We start from the raw sequence: 18,424 nt of genomic DNA on the forward strand, positions 1-18,424 counted from the left end.
ACACATAGGCGAAACCCCAGCAGCTTTTAGGGCGTTCCCCGACAACACAGAACTGGCAATCATGTTAAGACTCACCCTGTCTTCGGTTTCCACCGCTGGGTGACCACAGCTTCCCCCTGCAGCTCTTATCGGCGAACAGCAGAACCGAAAGCTAGAGGGCAAGACAGCGTATGACGTGTGGGCTGAACCTACCGCTATAGTTTGCCAGATTGAGGATTTAGAGGGGCTGGAGAATGTTGAGGAAGTTTGCCGAGTCACAGATGGTGCGTACTTCCTTCAGACCGTCCAACGATCTGTAAGGTGAGTCTCCGGTCCATGTGCTAACACCCCACCTAGCCCACTACAGTGGACGGTCTGTTCTGTTCATCGATACAGGTGATTTGCGCATGTTTCTGAAATTTAGCTCGGGCAATGAAGCCGTGTTTCTCTCTGCACTTCGCAAGATCCGACATGCGATAAAGGCCAATAAACTTCCCATCATGGGATTCGGCATCTAAGCAGATAGGTTGACTAGAATGAATAACGGGATGATGAGTATTTCATGAAGAGACCTGGAACCAAGATAGTGAATTGCCGCATTGATAGTTGTTCAAGCATGCCTACATTCATGTTCTAATTTCTTCCAATGGTGTATTCAATATCCAGATTGGCCGTACACCTGCTCCACGTCCAACTGAGTATTCATCAGTAATCAGTCCCGTTTTAATGATCCTGCCGTCTAGAAAAGTCAAATTTGGGTGAATTCAATGACTATTAAACCAGAAACAAGTGAAATCCCACTGAACTCTCAGCTGCTACCGCTTGACCTGCGACCTCGCCGCCATAGCCTGCCGTACCCTAAGCGCTAACGATAGACTAATAATAGTAAGCGCCCGCTATTGGCCCCCAGCAAGTGGACAGCCTCCATATTATGTGCACCATCGGAGGGAAAGCACGGTCGACGGGGCGAACTACATGTCTACCTTACCTGAGGATTTAAGGCAGTACTTTTGGCCACTCAACCAGTAAAGAGAGTCAAATCAGACATCTTAGGAAGAAGTAATCTTCACCGCCTCACAGGTAATCAATAAGTTCGCACTCATCGCCTGTAGCAAGAGTGCTCCCGGTCATTTTGTCTCTTGTCTATAGTAACTCCAAAGGAAAGAACAAGATGAATTACCAACGAATGGCCATTGAGAAGGAGGCGCCTGAGGAGGTCGGTGTCGTGATCAAGTACAACCTCTCGGAGAGCGCCATATCAGATCAGACACTTAAGTCGTTGAACATCACCTTTCCCCCAGATACTGCTCTGACCTACGCAGAACATAAGGGAAGTCACGCGATCCGCTGTCTCGTTGCCAAAGCTTCGGGTAAGTTGATTGACCCAGACGATGTTCTCATCACAGCAGGTGCTTCAATGTCGCTGTTCATCATCAAAACTGCTCTTCTTGGTCCCAAAGATCACGTGGTCGTCACTCGTCCCAACTATGCCACCAACCTGGAGATTCCACGCTCCGTCAAATGCGACATCACTTTCATAGACCTCGAGTTCGAATCAGAGTACCGCTTGGACATCGATTGCGTCGCGGCCGCCATTCGGCCCGGCGTCACCAAACTCATCAGCATCTGCTCCCCTAATAACCCTACTGGAACAATGTGTACTACCTCCGAGCTTCAGTCCCTTGCGAGGCTCGCCAAAGAAAGGGGATGCTATCTCCTCGTCGACGAAACGTACTCGGAGCTCAAGTACCCATCCGAGTCCGCTGATGGAATAAATTCGATTCCATCGGCGGCTTCGTTGGGTGACCATGTCATCAGCGTTTCTTCTGTGTCTAAGGCCTACGGGGTCCCTGGCATTCGCATCGGCTGGCTCACTACTACCAATGTTTGCCTCCAGGAGACATTCCTTGCCGCTAAGGAACAGATCGCTATTAGCGGAAGTGTCCTCGACGAGCTCGTTGCCGAGCAGATCCTTTCCCGCCAGGCCGAGCTACTCTCTGTGACTATTGCCGATATGCGGAAGCGGAGAGACCACGTTGCGAGTTGGGTTGCTGAGGAGAGCGAGTGGCTCGATTGGGTGAGACCAGAGGCAGGAGTGATGTGCTTTATCAAAATCAAGAAAGAGCCGGTTGGAGGAATCGAGACGTTCTACACAAGATTGTTGGAGAAGTACGGAGTGTATATCGGACGAGGAGGCTGGTTTGAGAGAGATGATAGTTTCTTCAGACTGGGGTATGGTTGGCCGACGTGGCAGGAGTTGGAACAGGGGCTTTGTGGGATTTCGAAGGCTCTCCGGGAATGATGTTCGTTTCGATGGGAGAGCGATATATTTAAAAAGGAAATGCTGTGGAACCTAAGGAAGTCTTAATTGATTGGTTGAGGCTGTATTTCCCGTACAGTATGGTATGGTATAGCGTAGCTACTACTGGACAAAGATGCTAATCCAAAGGTCAACGATGAGAACGGTTCTACAGGATTATAGTACGTAGTTAAGTGCACATACCGCAACATAGTGCAGCACTTACTAGACAAGAGTACCAATATTGATACTCGCAAAGAAAGCAGTCGAACCCTCGACTATGTACAGTTACGCTGTCTGATTATCCCAATGATCGACCCCATCAATGAGCTAGCATAATAAAACGTACCACCAGCCCAGATAGCTGCCGCAGCTCTAGGCCACCAACCCTAGCATTCGAGCTAGCCAGGAGAGATTGCCCAATAATACCATCCGAGCACGCGGACATATCGGGTGAACAGCCTGGCCAGCGCCTTTTGCCTTTCAGTCTTCAGAACTGTACCGAGAATCAGCGGGTCGATATGGCTCTCGATAAAGGGTATGACGGTGTAACATGAGGTCAACAAAAGAAGAAACAAAGTCGTAGTCATGTAAATATACCAACTATGCATCTGACCTTGTACAATTGGCTGATTATTCTGAAAAATGCAGTACACCCAAGTCCGTTTTCTCAAATAACCTTTTATCTAAGTTTTTAAACGCCTATACTACTGGAATAAAGCAATTTCTCATAGATATCACCTTCAAATTAGCCCCCTTCGTTAATGAAACTCATGCTGGAAGTTGGATGTGCCGGAAGCCGGGTTGCCCAACTCGAGGGACACTATCAAATCTAGCTAAATCTCCTCAACAACTTCTTGAAATCGGACCACACATTTCAGGGCCTTTGGCACCGCGTCATGGGTGCTACACTGCTTCATCGACTCCGGAGTCGTAGAACTTTCCATGACGGTCTCGTACCTTAGATACAACTTTGCAATGAGCATTTTGATCTCCATTGTTGCCAGAGCCTTGCCTAAACAAATCCTAGCACCATACCCAAACGGAATGAGGTGAGCCTCACGAGTCTTCAGTGTCAATGGGTCCGCGTCGAGCCATCTTCCCGGAATAAATTGATCAGGATCAGAGAAGACACTCTCGTCCCGGTGAAGAGCCACGGTAGATGTTGAAACTATGGTGCCTTGTGGAAGATAGACTCCGCACAAGACATGTCCGCCTTGAGGAACGATGCGCTCGGCTCGTCCACTGGACGCCGGATGAAGACGGTAGACCTCGCGTAGACAAGCTTCAAGCGACGGAACTCGGCTATCGAGGTCGGCAAAGGACAATGAGCCGTCGGGTTGCACGGGCAAGGCAGTCAATTCCTTGCGTATATTCCGCTGCCACTCTGGGGCCTCTGTTAATCTCCATATGAGATAAGTTGCCGTCACAGAAACCGTGGCTTCAGCAGCATTGATGTTATCGAGGATTTCAGCTGCGATGTATTGCCGATCGAGCGGCAGCTTTTTCCCGTCATTCCCGCGTATCTCCAGGAGGTGTCGGAGAAGAGATTGAGACTCAAATATGCAGGGCCCCTCTATTGCCGCCGAAGTACGTTGCTTGCACCAGGATTCAAACTCCTTGTCTGCCCATAGATAACTTAGGCGTGGACTCAGCCTTCCTAGAATGCAAGAGAGATAGTGATAGGCGTACGGATACAGGGTGCGGAACGGACCGACAAACTGTTGGTGCTTCAGACCGGCGAGAATGTCGCGCTCCGGGCAAGCAGATTCGATGGAACGAGAACCGAAGGCAGGTCCGAGGACTAGGTGAGTAATGATATCAAGCGCGTACCAGTCTGTCAGGCTGTAGACGTCAACCTCCTGGCCATGTTGGATTTGTCGCAGGACTGCCTGGGAACGCTCTTGCACATGCTCTTCGATCTGTGGTAACTTGTATATAGTCGAAGGTTGATAAAAGGCTGATATTAGCCTACGTTTTGCCCGGTGCTCTTCGTAAGGCTTGGTCGCAAAGACGGACCGCATGCCGTATCCCGTAAAGTGGTCAAAGTAGTTGCTCTTGGGCCATCGAAGGGTTGTGCCGTAGGCGTCTTTTGTGCTCTCCAGTGTAGCCACCGAAACCTCGTTTGGGGCGATGCAGGCAATAGGGCCATACTGCCGGTGCCATTGAAGAATCTGGTCGTTTCGGCGATACCAGAGGTCGTACCAACCTAGATGAAGACCCGAAACCTTGGATATCCAGGGACCAGGAACATGACGAAGGAAGCCATAACGGAGATAAAGTAAACATCCAGACGCAAGCAGGAATATAATTGCAAACTCCACAAAGAGCCAACTTTTGAGAAAGGGCAGCCATTCCTGTACAGATGTCAGTGCTGCGGCGAGCATTGTTGACTAGCGACGATACAGCACGTAGTCGCGTCAGTCTAGTATCTCGTTATAATAGAGGTGATAGACGGATAATCAAGATACGTCTGACCCCCTTCGCTTGGCACGGTCGTAGTTAGGCCATCTCCATGACAATTTCATAGTACGTAAAACTGATCCAATTACGTGCCTTGGACCCAGGTGGGTGAAGTCAAACAATTGACTGCAACCCACACATCCATTCTGCCGCAGGAGACACTAAAAGCCCAGAATTTACAGGATGTGACCTCACTGTGCTTGTATCTCTTTTGTGACTTTCCTGTGCCTTAGGGTCCTCGAGGAAATGTTTATTTACTAAGTGACGCAGCATGTCTTGGTGCAAAGCAGCCCGTACGCCGTAGTAGATACAGAAAAAAGAACTCTAGATAATTCTGAAGCTCAGCACAGGAGGTCGAGTCGCCATATCATTTCTAGGTGGCATTTGGTCTTCCGCTGATGCATACCTTGTAGGTGCGTTGATGCCGCTTGTCCGGACGGGATCGCCTGTCCTCCCGTGTGAGTTGCATTGAGCTCTGACTAAATGTGGCTAATATTAATACGAAAGACCAGCTGAAAAGCTGATAAAAGTCTCCAGATCAAATCAACATGAACAAGTATAAGGGCGATCATGTCTCCAGGGCCAGTGCTTATATTGGCTTACAATTGCCACAGATGAATAGCTGAAAGACGAGGTTCTCTATACCGGTAATAGTATACAGAGTAGAGATCTACCATGCAGTGTTTTGCCAGTAAATGAATACGGATGAATAGCTGAAAGCTGGTAGTCTGCTAGACTACACGTGACATGCCAAGCCAGGCGGGATCGGATGGGTTGGAATGTGACTGTAATACATTCACTGCATAGTGACGGCTCACATGACAGCTCACATATGGTACTAGATAATACACCACAAACACCACCTAGTCGTACCGTCAACAACTGGTTGCTAATAGGTGGAAACCGCCCATTTGCTACATCTACCCTCCCCAGTAAGAATTCTATCAATACAGCTCCCCTGAGGATAGACGAATACATATCTGCGTAGTGTACTGCATATAATCTACAAGGGCCTACAATGGATAATTAGTAAAAGATATAATACTAGTTTATTATAAACAAGGATAATACTAGTACAAAGAATTCAGCGAGATCCACATTAATATAAATTTTACTCGGGAGGTATGCTAGACCGCTGCTAGTAATACTAAATAGAGTAGAGATCTACCATGCAGTGTCTGGCCAACAAATGCTGTGTATAAATAGCTGGAAGCTGAGTTTCTGCTACACCACTCCCAGTAATACTACAGTGACGTAAAAAATTGTCCTTCAGCCTTCTGTGTATCCCGTCCTGAATTTGGTTAATTTCGAAGGCTTCGTGCAATCGAGAAAAGAGTAAAAAGAAACAAACAAATTTGAGGCCGATTGATTGTCAGCATCGCTCTGAGGTACGCCGAGGAAGAAGCAACTTAAAGCAAAAAAAGCAAAGCGACAGGGGCTGATGTGGGAGATATAGTTGCCATCCAAGATCATTCCGACTTGATACTGTCGAAGATGACCACCAATGACTTTGATCAAGTTGGCGATCGAGGGTATCTTGACGAAGCTCAAAAGCCTTCTTCCAATACGAATTCGCCAATCGCGATGCATTTTAAAAACGGCACGGAAAGAAAAGATGCCATTATCTCAGAAAACGAAGTCAATGGTTCCAGAACGCCTGGTGCCATTCCGTCCGTCATTGCGTCCGATGATAGTCCGACTCCTCTATCTCGGCAGAGCAAAGTTGACCACTGGTTGGAGCGCCATTTTTATGGCGAGTTTGAACCACCTCAGAATCCTGTGACATCTGAAAAGCAATCGTCGGCGTCTGATCTGGTAGAGAATCAGCTCCCCGTCCTCTCGAAGCCAACCACAGACATCGACGCGACGCCCGAGGACCTAGAACAAATCTGGGAGTGGAATAGCACAGTCCCAGTATCAGTGGAGCAATGCGTTCTTGACTTGATCAACAAAAGAGCTCAAGCTCAGCCCAGCGCTCCTGCTATTTGCGCCTGGGATGGGAAGTTGACCCATGGTGAACTTAACCAGCTTGCCACCAAGTTAGCGTCCAGGCTCGTTCGCCTTGGGGTTAGACCAAATACCTTCGTACCCCTATGCTTTGAGAAGTCTATGTGGACTACAGTTGCTTTAATTGGGGTCATCAAAGCCGGTGGTGCCTTTGTTCTACTTGACCCATCCCTTCCAGAGCAACGCCTGCAGAGCATTATTACCCAACTCAACGCCAGCGTGATTCTATCCTCAACCTCTAATAGTGAGATGAGTTCGCGGCTGGCACAACAAACAGTTATCCTTGACTGGAGCTTCTTCACTGCTACCAACTTCGACAGCATCGATGAGACTACCCAGCAAGCTCATCCAGCCAATCCAGAATCGCTCCTCTACGCAGTTTTTACATCAGGTAGCACCGGTGTGCCAAAGGGCGTCCTCATAACGAACACGAATGCTGCTTCGGCTCTCCACCATCAGTTAAAGAATATGGGGATAAACAAAGATTCGCGAATATTCGATTTTGCGTCATACAGTTTTGATGTTTCCATTAGCAATGTGCTCACAGCTCTAACGGCTGGTGGCTGCCTATGCGTCCCCAGTAACGAAGACCGCGTCGATAATTTGGAGCAGAGCATAGCATCATTGAAAGCTAACGTGCTTGATATTACGCCATCTATTGCACACGTATTATCCCCAGATAAGGTACCTGCAGTCAAGACACTTATTTTTGGAGGAGAGGCCTTGCATCTTCGGGATATCGAACGCTGGTGGGGCAAGGTTCAGATCATTCACATTTACGGGCCTTGCGAATGCACACCAACCAGCACGATCAACTATGATAGTGCCGCTAGCCCAGAAGAAGCCGTACATATCGGAAAAGGCGTGGGGCTAGTAACTTGGATAGTTGATCCAGAAGACCACAACATACTACTGCCACTAGGATGTGCCGGCGAGTTATTGCTTGAAGGCGCTCTTGTTGGTCGAGGTTATCTGAATGACCCGTCAAAAACTGCGGATGCTTTCATAGAGGACCCGTTGTGGCTACTTCGCGGCTCATCAAGCCGTCCTGGGCGGCGTGGACGGCTCTACAAGACGGGTGACTTGGTCCGATACACTGAAGACGGGCACCTGAAATATGTTGGCCGGAAGCAGGCCACTCAAGTTAAGATCCGAGGTCAGCGGATGGAACTCGGAGAGATCGAACACGCACTTCGTAATCATGCCCATGTGGATGAGGCTGTTGCCGTATTACAACGCGAAGACGGACAGGAGCCCCGCATTGTCAGCTTTGTGACCATCCATGACGGAGACGCTGCACCCGAGGTGCGGCCGGAAGAAGGTGAAGAAGTGCAGCAGTCATTGCGGCAACAGAGGAGGCGAAAGGCTCAAGACGAGCTCCATGCTATGCTGAAGTCTCAGCTCCCGGCTTACATGTTACCCCAAGCGATCGAAGTTCTGGATAGTATACCTCTCAACAGGAGCGGCAAGATTGACCGTCAGATGCTCGTCAAGTGCCTCAAAAGCCGCCGAACCACAGTACGAGATGATGTGCGGCAGCCGACGTCGGAAGCACAGCGGCAGATGGTGGAAATTTGGGGGCGAGTCCTGAGCATTGAAGCTTCGACAATCGGACTGGATGACAGTTTCCTTCATCTCGGAGGCAGCTCGATCACATCTATGAAATTAGTGACCGAGGCTCGAAAGATCGGCATGAAACTGACCGTAGCCAACATATTTCGCTATCCGGTGCTGCATGAGCTGGTCAATCAGATCCGTCATGAACCCGTGGCTGACAACTCTCAGCATCTAATTGCACCATTCGCCCTCATAGATGCTGATTGTGCTTTAAGTGCTGTCCTTCAGGAGATCAGCAGGCAGTACCACCTGGACCAGATGGATAACCGCACTATTATACTCGATGCCTACCCATGCACGCCCCTGCAAGAAGGCCTAATGTCCTTGACGTCAATGAGTCCAGGGTCTTATATCGGTCAAAACGTACTTGAATTGTCTCCTGATATTTCAGTCGAGAATCTACGTGCAGCATGGGAGCAAGTCGTCCGCGACTTGCCGATTCTTCGCACCAGGATAGTCCAGAATGACCGCCTTGGCCTTGTTCAGATCGTGACCGATACGCTTATACACTGGATTGAAGCAGATTGCTTGGACGAGTATCTCGAATTTGATATAAAACAGCCCATGGACTTGGGTCAGCCGCTTGTACGCTACGCTTTGGTCAAAGATGGCACAGGAACCCCCAAGTGGTTTGTGTGGACCACACATCACGCGCTCTATGACGGGTGGTCTATGTCTCTCGTCTTGGACGCTGTGAAAAGTATCGCCCGCGGCGAGCCAGTCGAACAGGGGCCGCAATTCCAAGCTTTCATCAAATATGTCAAGGAGCAGGATGATGAGATGATGAACAATTACTGGCTCCAAGCTTACGATGACTGCCACTGTGCGCCTTTCCCCAGCGTCCCCCCGCACATCGACCAGCCCACGGCAGATGGATCCATTGAACATTGCTTCCGACTGTTTCAAAGTAATCACCTGGGCATCACGCGGCCGATCATTATACGCGCTGCATGGGCCTTGCTTGTTGGTCGGATGATCAATGCGGATGACGTTGTCTTTGGCGTGACGCTATTTGGAAGAAACGCACCGCTTGTAGGCATCGAGATGATGGCAGGCCCGACCTTTGCAACGGTCCCGGTACGCGTTAAGTGGGAGAGCAGTGACAGGGCTGCGCATTACCTGAATGCGGTGCAACAACAGGCAACAGGCATGATTGCCTATGAGCAGATAGGCTTGCACAAACTTGCCCAAGTCAGTCCTGCAGCTCGACAAGCATGCATGTTCCAGACCCTACTCGTGGTGCAGCCGCCGGGTGCTAGTGAAGCCTCGGACGTGTTCGGTAGGTGGAGGAGCGAGCTTGATCGAGGAAGCCGGTTTGATTCATACGGTCTGATGCTTGTGGTGCAGCTCAGTGAGGACGAGGCGAGAATCTCAGCTTCGTTCGACTCGAGGATGATAGATCCATGGCTGGTAGGTAAGCTACTGAAACGATTGGGGTATGTAGTCTCCCAGCTAGACCGGGCCAGTCCAGAGCTGCTCCTTTCAGAGGTCGAAACAACAACGCCTGAGGACCTGGAGCAAATCTGGAAATGGAACCATGCAGTTCCAGTAGCGGCAGAGCAGTGTGTTCATCATATTTTTGAGCAGAGAGCTCAATCCCAGCCCACTGCTTCTGCCGTGTGCGCGTGGGACGGCGAGTGGGCGTATGGTGAGCTTGATGAAGTGTCGACACGGCTAGCACATTATCTCGCTAGCCTTGGTGTCAGAGCAGGGGGGCTTGTGCCTCTCTGCTTTGAGAAGTCACGCTGGACACCAGTGGCGATGCTGGCGGTGATGAAGGCTGGAGGAGCGTCGGTGGCCATGGACTCGACCCAACCAGAGGAGCGCCTTCGTACAATCGTGCAACAGACCGAGCCCAAATTGGTGCTAGTGCTGTCGTCGTCAGCCAACCGAGAGTTGGCCAGTCGTTTGAGCGGCCAGCTGGTTGTCGTAATCGATGAGAGCCTACTAGACAAACTGAGCTCGATAGATGCAGCCAGGGAACTTCCGACGGTGACTCCCTCGGACACGCTCTACGTCGCCTTCACGTCCGGTAGCACTGGGAGGCCCAAGGGGGCCGTCATTACGCATTCAAATTTCAGCTCCGCCATCCAGCATGTACGTAACTCGAGTGCCAGCAGGCTCGAGCCCACGGAAAGGGTATACGACTTCGCCTCGTACGCGTTTGACATTTGTTGGTTCAATGCCCTGCAGTCCCTGACAAATGGCGCGTGTCTGTGTATCCCCTCCGAGGCTGATCGAAGCGACGACCTTGCGGGATCCATCTATCGACTGCGGGCCACATTTGCTATATTGACTCCGTCAACCGCGGCCCTCCTCCCGTCCGAGACGGTTCGGCATCTGCAGACGCTGATGCTGGCTGGTGAGGCGCTGCCATCCCAGTACGCAAAACGGTGGGTAGGGTTGACCCAGGTGAGGAACGGATACGGTCCGTGTGAATGTACTCCCATCACCACCGCCGCAGTGATCGGCCAACACAGTATAGTCGCATCCAGCATAGGCACGGGTCTCGGCGTCAACACATGGGTAGTACAGGCGTCCAATCACAATAACCTGGCCCCCATCGGAGATGTTGGCGAGTTATTGCTCGAGGGTCCCCTTGTCGGCTTTGGTTATTTTGGCGATGCCGAGAAGACAGCGGCGGCCTTCGTCCGGGATCCACCATGGCTTCAACGCGGCGCATTGGGCCAGGCCGGCCGTCGAGGGCGCCTGTACAAGACGGGTGATCTGGTGCGGTACAACCCAGACGGCAGCCTGGTCTTTTACGGACGCCAAGATGCCACACAAGTCAAAATCCGCGGGCAAAGAGTCGAGCTAGGAGAGGTGGAGCACTATGTCTATGCCAGCATCCCATCGGCTAGACAGGTGACTGCCGAGGTGATTATGCCTGCGGATGGCGATGGCCAGAAAAGACCAACACTAGCGGCGTTCTTGGTGGTTGATGATGAAGGAGCCTCATCCTCAGGGGCCCAAGTCATGAGCATTCCAGCCGACGTGGACCATGAAATATCCAAGCGTCTGCCGGGCTACATGGTTCCCACCGCCTACTTCTCGCTCGGCAAACTTCCCATCAATAGCTCTGGCAAGGTAGATCGGGGTCGTCTGCGTGAGATTGGCGCCGGTTTCACCGTCCAGCAGCTTGTCGACCTGCGAAACGCGTCTCCCAGCGACAAGCGTGCCCTTGCTACCGAGATGGAACGTGTGCTTCAGCAGATATGGGCTCGCGTGCTCAGCGTCGATGCCGCCAGCATTGGCGCCGACGATAGCTTCTTTAGCCTGGGTGGCGACTCCATCACTGCCATGCAGGCATCAGCGGCTGCGCGAGCACTCAATATTGCCATCTCAACAGCAGACATCCTGCGCAACAGGACCATCTCCATACTGGCGGCAGTTGCCTCTGCCTCAAAGCACCAGTTACTCGACTTCGACAATGCTAGTGCCGAGGAAGACGGCCAGCCCTTTGAACTAAGCCCCATCCAGCGTCTTTATGTAGCGACACAGCCGGATCCAAATTGGTGTTTCGACCAGAGCTTTTTCCTCAAACCGCACGAACCCATATGCTTGAGCAATTTGGCAAAGGCTTTTGCGACTATTGTCGCGAGGCATCCCATGCTCCGGGCTCGCTTCGCCCAGACAAGTGAAGGCCGGTGGAAGCAGCGCGTTGTTGACGATGTACCTAACTCGTTCCATCTTTGTCAGGTGCTTGGAAACGCGTTTACCAGGTCGACAAAGGCTGGCGATATGCGTCGGTGTCGCGAGAGGCTCAACATTGAGACTGGCCCTCTTCTCGCGGCCGTGCTGTTCGATGACGCTGAAGGTCAAAGCCTGTTCATTGCAGCACATCACCTGATCATCGACCTCGTCTCATGGCGCATCCTACTCGAAGAATTCGAGGTGCTTCTGACTGGATACCAACTACCCACAGCTCCCACGACAAGCTTCCGGACGTGGTGCTATCTCCAAGCACAATATGCAGCCGAGTACCTCGATCCCCAGGAAGCGCCATCAAGTCAAATCCAGCCGCCGTACTCATCGTACTGGGGCTTGGATATTGGAGAAAATGTCCAAGGAGCGACTACATCAAGGGAGTTTGTGCTCGATGAGGCGTCCAGCACCGCGATTATGGGCGCCTGCAACGAGGCATTCGGTACGCGACCAGTCGAGCTCATGATCGCAGCACTCGTTCATTCTTTCTCCGTCGTCTTCGTCGACCGGCCTCCGCCCACGGTATTCAACGAGGGCCATGGCCGTGAGCCCTGGGATGACCGCATTGACCTCTCTCGCACAGTCGGCTGGTTCACCACCATTTTCCCTGCCTGCGCCCCACGTGGAATGGCTGTGGACTTGCTGGACGCTGTACGTCATGCTAAGGATTCTGTCAGGAGACTGCCGAAGAACGGATGGTCCTACTTCACGTCCAAATTTGCAGACGAGACCCACGCTGCCACTAGTGCTGCCGACTTCCCCGTCGAGGCCTTGTTCAACTACTCTGGCTCTTACCAGCAGCTAGAACGGGGTGGCTCCTTCTTCGAGAATATTTCGACATCGGAATGCTCCTCTCCTGAGTCCTGGTCGAAGCTGCGCCGTCTTGCACTATTCGAATTCAATGGCCACATGGACAAGGGTCGACTCGCCATGTCTCTCGAATATCCCAAGAGCCTACACCACAGCGATATGATCGAGGCTTGGATAGACACTTATGAGGTTACGTTGATGCATTTGAGTACGCTACTGAAGGGCAGGCCGTCGGAATGGACCCTATCCGACTTTCCCATGGCTTTCACGTCGTATGCGGACATGCACGAGTTCCAGTCTGTCGTGCTGCCCCGACTAGGCATCACGAGTGCGCAAGAGCTTGAGGACATTTACCCATGTAGCGGCTTACAAGAGGGTCTGCTCCTGGCCCAAGGCAAGTCCTCAAGCGACTATCGAGTTATTCTCAACTTCGAAATCGCAGCCACTCAGGCCTCTGGCGACTGTGTTGACCTGTCGAGAATCGAGTGGGCTTGGGGGGCCGTCGTGCGGCGACACGCGCTCCTGCGTGCTGTTCTGGTGGACATAATGCCAGGAAGCAGCAGGACGATGCACATTGTCCTGAAAGATTCTATACCCAATATTTCCTATAACCAATGGGCGGGCGAGTTAGGGGCTGACCGTGGGCTCAACGGGGACAAAGTGCGCTTGAAGTATGGAAAGTATGACCCCCAGCACCACTTGTCACTCTCGAGGATCGATGAGAAGCACGTCAACCTCTGCTTCGAGCTGAGCCATGCGATTCTGGATGGTCACTCCACGGGTGTGTTGCTTCGCGATTTTTGGCAAGCATACACTGGCACACTCTCCCCGGATGGTCCGTCGTATGGCGACTTTATCAGATACGTTGAGGCACGGCCACGGGGTGCTGATAGGGAATTCTGGGTTAAGTACCTGGACGGGGTGCAGCCATGCCTCTTTCCGCCCTCAAAGGCGGCAAGAGAGCAGACGCGGGATTTATTAGTCGCGGTACCGGGGCTTGGCGCATCTGGGATACACAACTTCTGTGCTAAATGGGAAGTCACGGCAGCTTCTGTCATCCAGACCGCATGGGCACTGGTGCTGCATCACTACACGGGCAGCGCAACCCCCTGCTTTGGCAATCTGATATCCGGCCGTCACGTGCCTGTTGACAGAGTTGAAGATATGTTCGGGCCTGTTATTGGCATGATACCCTATCGTGTACAACTTCGCGGAGATCATTCGGTCATTGCGACCCTGCGGGAAGCGCAAACAGGTTTTGTCAACAGCCTGTCACATCAGACCCCACTGATGGAAATCCACGAAGCCCTTCACGTAGGCTCATCTGGGCTGTTTAACAGCATACTGAGCTTTCAACGAGATATTAAGCAACCCAGTCAATCCACAGACGGACATACCATACAGGAGCGGGGCGGATATGATCCAGTAGAGGTAAATATATCCAGTGCCATTACGCCACCAAAATAAAAACATGATCAATACTGACAGTCACCACTTTTAGTACCCTATCGCCCTTAGCGTTAATGATAACGGTACGGATGTGTCGATTGAACTGAGTTTCAAAGCTGGTTTCATAGCAAACGATGAAGCGGAACGGGTGGCGAGGGTCCTGGGAGCCACTGTGTTTTCGCTCATAAAGGATCCTGAGGAGAAAGTCAGCAGTGTGAGCCTTTTACCTGGGGCCGACTTGGAGCGAGTGTGGGCTTGGAACTCAGATGTGCCGAGGGCGGAGGAGAGGTTTGCCCACAATCTTGTCGAAGAACAAGCCAGACGGCGACCCGATGCAGCAGCAGTCTGTGCATGGGATGGCGAACTGACGTATAAGGAGCTTGATACGCTTGCGGATCACCTGGCGCGACACCTCGCCTCCATGAATGTTGGACCCGGCGTCATGGTTCCATTATGCTTTGAAAAGTCCGTGTGGACGCCCGTCGCAGCTCTCAGTGTGCTAAAGGCTGGCGCCGGTTTTGCACTGCTCAGTCCCTCCCTTCCGGAGCAGCGTCTTCTGTCTATTGTCCAGCAGCTAGAAGCAACTGTCATCTTGTCTTCATCCTCCAACTTGGATCTGAGCTCAAGGCTGTCCAAGATTGTTGTCCAGGTTGGACCGGAGTCGGCTAATGTTATCGAGGGCACCACCATGGCGGAGCAGACTTTGCTGACTGAGACCCCGTCGGCGCGAATGTATGCTGTCTTCACATCAGGAAGCACAGGCACGCCAAAGGGCGTAGTACTATCACATAGCAATTTCTGTTCTGGTTTGGCGCATCAGTCGCACCTCCTTGGCTTCAATGAAAGTTCCAGGGTATTCGACTTTGCATCGTACGCCTTCGATATCTCGGTTCATAACATCTTCGCCACACTCGCTACAGGGGGATGCTTGTGTATCCCAGCAGAGAAGGATCTACGGGATAACATCAGCGGGTCCATGGCGGATTTCAAAGCTACGCTCGTTGATCTGACACCATCTGTGGCGCGTCTCATAGATCCAGCTACAGTACCTGAAATTGAGACCATTATTATGGCAGGAGAGGCAGTCTCTATTGATGACGCGAAACGATGGTGGAACAAGGCACGTATTGTGAATGCCTACGGGCCTGCTGAATGCAGCATCATCAGCACTGTCAACTGGAGACAATCTTGCGCCAAGGAGGTCACTTTTATAGGCAAAGGAGCCGGGCTAGTGACTTGGGTTGTTGACCCAGAAAACCATGACCTGCTGCTGCCGCCCGGATGCATTGGCGAGCTCCTTCTTGAGGGACCACTCGTTGGTCGCGGCTACCTCGGCGACAAAATCAAGACTGATGTAGTGTTCATCGATAATCCGGTATGGCTGCTCACGGGTTCTCCAGGCAAGCAATCCGGCCGACACGGCAGACTCTACAAGACAGGCGACTTAGTACGGTATAATGAAGATGGAAACCTGGTGTTTTGTGGCCGCAAGCAGGATACTCAAGTCAAAATTCGCGGGCAGAGGGTTGAATTAGGGGAGATCCAACACTGGGTCCACAACTACATGCCAGGGGCAACCCACGTCGTGGCCGAGGTCATTAAGCTGCAAGGGGATAGTTCGAGCTCAAACTCGCTGCTTGTTATATTCCTCCAACTAGAGGACAAGACAATAGAGCGAGATGTGCCCGATGCTACCGTAAAGATGCTTCCTGTCCCATCGGATGTGGAGGGTAAGCTGGCCGAACATCTACCAGCTTACATGATGCCATCGATTCTCTTCTTCATGTCAAGCCTACCGATGACTGTGACAGGAAAAATTGACCGGAAACGACTCCGGGACATAGGAGCCCAGTTTAGCATCGAGCAGCTCGCGGAAGTTCGAACAGCTGGACGCGGGCCGAAGCGGCAACCTACATGCGATGCAGAGCGGATTATGCAAAATATCTGGGCCAAGGTTCTCAATATTGATGCAAGTACGATTGGCTTGAACGATAGCTTCTTCCGACTGGGTGGCGACTCTATTTCGTCCATGAGGCTAGTAGGCGAGGCTCGGAAATTTCGCATGAATGTGACTGTGGCGGACGTTTTCCGCCGCGAAACCCTGGCACAGTTGGTCCGTGGACAGAATCAGAACGGGACAGAGACCGTTCGGCAACCTGACGAGACTGTGCTCGTTGATTTTTGTACCAAGAAAGCTCTCCTAGAGGAGCTCGACTCCACTGACCTAAGCTTCCGCTCCGAGGACGTTGCAGACATTCTGCCTGTAACCAGCGTCCAAGAAAGGAGCTTTATTGAGGGCATTTATCCCGTAGCCTGCGGCAAAGAACATAACGCCGTTGGTACCACGACATGTGGACGCTTTGCGAACTACATGTACCTGGATTTAGGCGCCGATACCGACGTCTCTCGTTTGGAGAAGGCTTGCACTCAAACCCTGGACAGGTTTTCCATCCTCCGTGCTTGCTTCTTACCGCTTCAAGGAAAGCTCTGGCAGGTCGTGCTCCATAAAATCCAGCATCCTTTCCGCGTGCAGGATGTCAGCGAGGATCTTGATATAGCCCTCCGTGACTTCTGTCTCGGTGATGCTCACACGGTCTCCCCGACTCAGCCTCCCCTCGCTCTAGTGCTCCTTAGACGCAAGGTGCACGGCATGCGCCTAGTTATTCGCATCTCCCATGCCCAGTACGACGGCATTTGCCTCCCTACGATTATTCAGTCGTTCATGAACGGCAATGTGGCAGATCCTGCTCCCCCGACCTTCTCCAAGTTCCTGTCGTATTCCTCCCATCGACACTCTGAATCTATCTCTTACTGGACAGAAGTGCTACGAGGGTCATGCCCGACTGGTCTACGCAAACAGCTTCTTGCGCAGGGAGCTATCGAGAAGCGACAGCTGAAGGATATTCATCTTCGCGTAGAGACAAATCTTCCTCGCCTTCCGGACAAGATTACTCCAGCAACTCTAGCGAGCACTGCATGGGCGCTGCTTCTATCACGCTTGACTGGCCAAGATGATGTTGTCTACGGACACCTGGTGGCAGGTCGCAACTCGGCAATTTCAGGCATGGAGGAGATTGTGGGGTGCTGTCTTGATTTTATTCCTGTACGAGTTAAGCTCACGTCTTCTCAGACGCCAGCTGACCTGATGCTGTCCGTTCAGGAGCAGTTCCTGGCCGTCGGGGAAGCGGACTCCCTTGGGTACAAGGAGATCGCGAAGAACTGCACCGACTGGCCCGCTGGGTCATCTTTTGAGTCGACGATCCAGCACCAAAACATTGACGAGAACCCGAATATTCGATTTTCGGGTGGCACATCGCGGGTGCAGTTTTTCCAAAACCCACATCTCATACCCATGTCCGTACACATGGTCTCCTACACCCAAGGCGATACGCTCTGCTTCGAACTCGCGAGCAATACTCACATCATGGCCATGGAGACGGCTAATGCCATGGTCGAAGGACTTGTTCGAATTATTGGGAGACTGGACACTGACATGAACACATCACTGTCCTCGTGGACGAAAGACACATTTTTAGTTGGCTGAGCTGGCGTAGTTATCATAGCGGTGGCTCACACAAGAGGATAGAATTGAAACAAAACAGCATGAGTTACAATCCCAACGTTACAAAGCGCTGAATGGGCTCCGTGTTCGTCATCAAGACCAAACTCTATCCTTTGATTTTCTTCCGCGAGTCATCTTCAACCCGTATTTTCTTAACAACAACAAATGGAATTTGTTTCCAAAGAAAGTAGATGGTGTCTTGGGATGCATCACTCGCTTACCGACCACGTTACTCCGTGAGCGAGTTTGATGAATATATAATACTTGGGGGCGCACTCAGTTTTGTTCAGTGAACAAAACCCGGCAGGGGTTAAGCAGTAAAAAGGAAAGGGAAAGGCATGTCGCGAGGCCTAAAATCTGATATATATGCTCAGACTCAAGGCCCACCGACGCTTAATAACAGTCTTATCAACGGAACAAACGTGTACAACTCAACAGGATCTCGTGTTTTCCTGAATGTAAATAATAGAGAGTTATATCGACTCAGGGTTGACTTAGACGAATGGCTCATTCGACAACATCTTCATTACATT

At 51.6% G+C, this 18,424-nt stretch overlaps 3 protein-coding genes across 3 annotated transcripts; 2 read left to right on the forward strand and 1 right to left on the reverse strand.

Moving 5' to 3' along the window:
• Positions 1–1,165: 1,165 nt before the first annotated feature.
• N7443_010309 (pyridoxal phosphate-dependent aminotransferase) lies at positions 1,166–2,281 on the forward strand (the record flags this gene model as incomplete). Its single annotated transcript, XM_056890365.1, has 1 exon — positions 1,166–2,281. One exon carries the CDS (start codon positions 1,166–1,168, stop codon positions 2,279–2,281), a length of 1,116 nt encoding a protein of 371 aa, XP_056736856.1.
• An 833-nt stretch (positions 2,282–3,114) lies between these two features.
• On the reverse strand, positions 3,115–4,665 carry N7443_010310 (cytochrome P450; the record flags this gene model as incomplete). Its single annotated transcript, XM_056890366.1, has 1 exon — positions 3,115–4,665. The coding sequence occupies one exon, from the start codon at positions 4,663–4,665 to the stop codon at positions 3,115–3,117; it is 1,551 nt and encodes a 516-aa protein (XP_056736857.1).
• Positions 4,666–6,235: 1,570 nt separating this feature from the next.
• Positions 6,236–17,873, forward strand: N7443_010311 (uncharacterized protein; the record flags this gene model as incomplete). Its single annotated transcript, XM_056890367.1, has 2 exons — positions 6,236–14,311; positions 14,382–17,873. The coding sequence occupies 2 exons, from the start codon at positions 6,236–6,238 to the stop codon at positions 17,871–17,873; spliced, it is 11,568 nt and encodes a 3,855-aa protein (XP_056736858.1).
• Positions 17,874–18,424: the final 551 nt, after the last annotated feature.

This window comes from Penicillium atrosanguineum (assembly GCF_028827265.1).
Source record: "Penicillium atrosanguineum strain IBT 20685 chromosome Unknown utg000008l_segment0_segment0, whole genome shotgun sequence".
In the NCBI taxonomy this organism is placed as follows: Eukaryota; Fungi; Ascomycota; class Eurotiomycetes; order Eurotiales; family Aspergillaceae; genus Penicillium; species Penicillium atrosanguineum.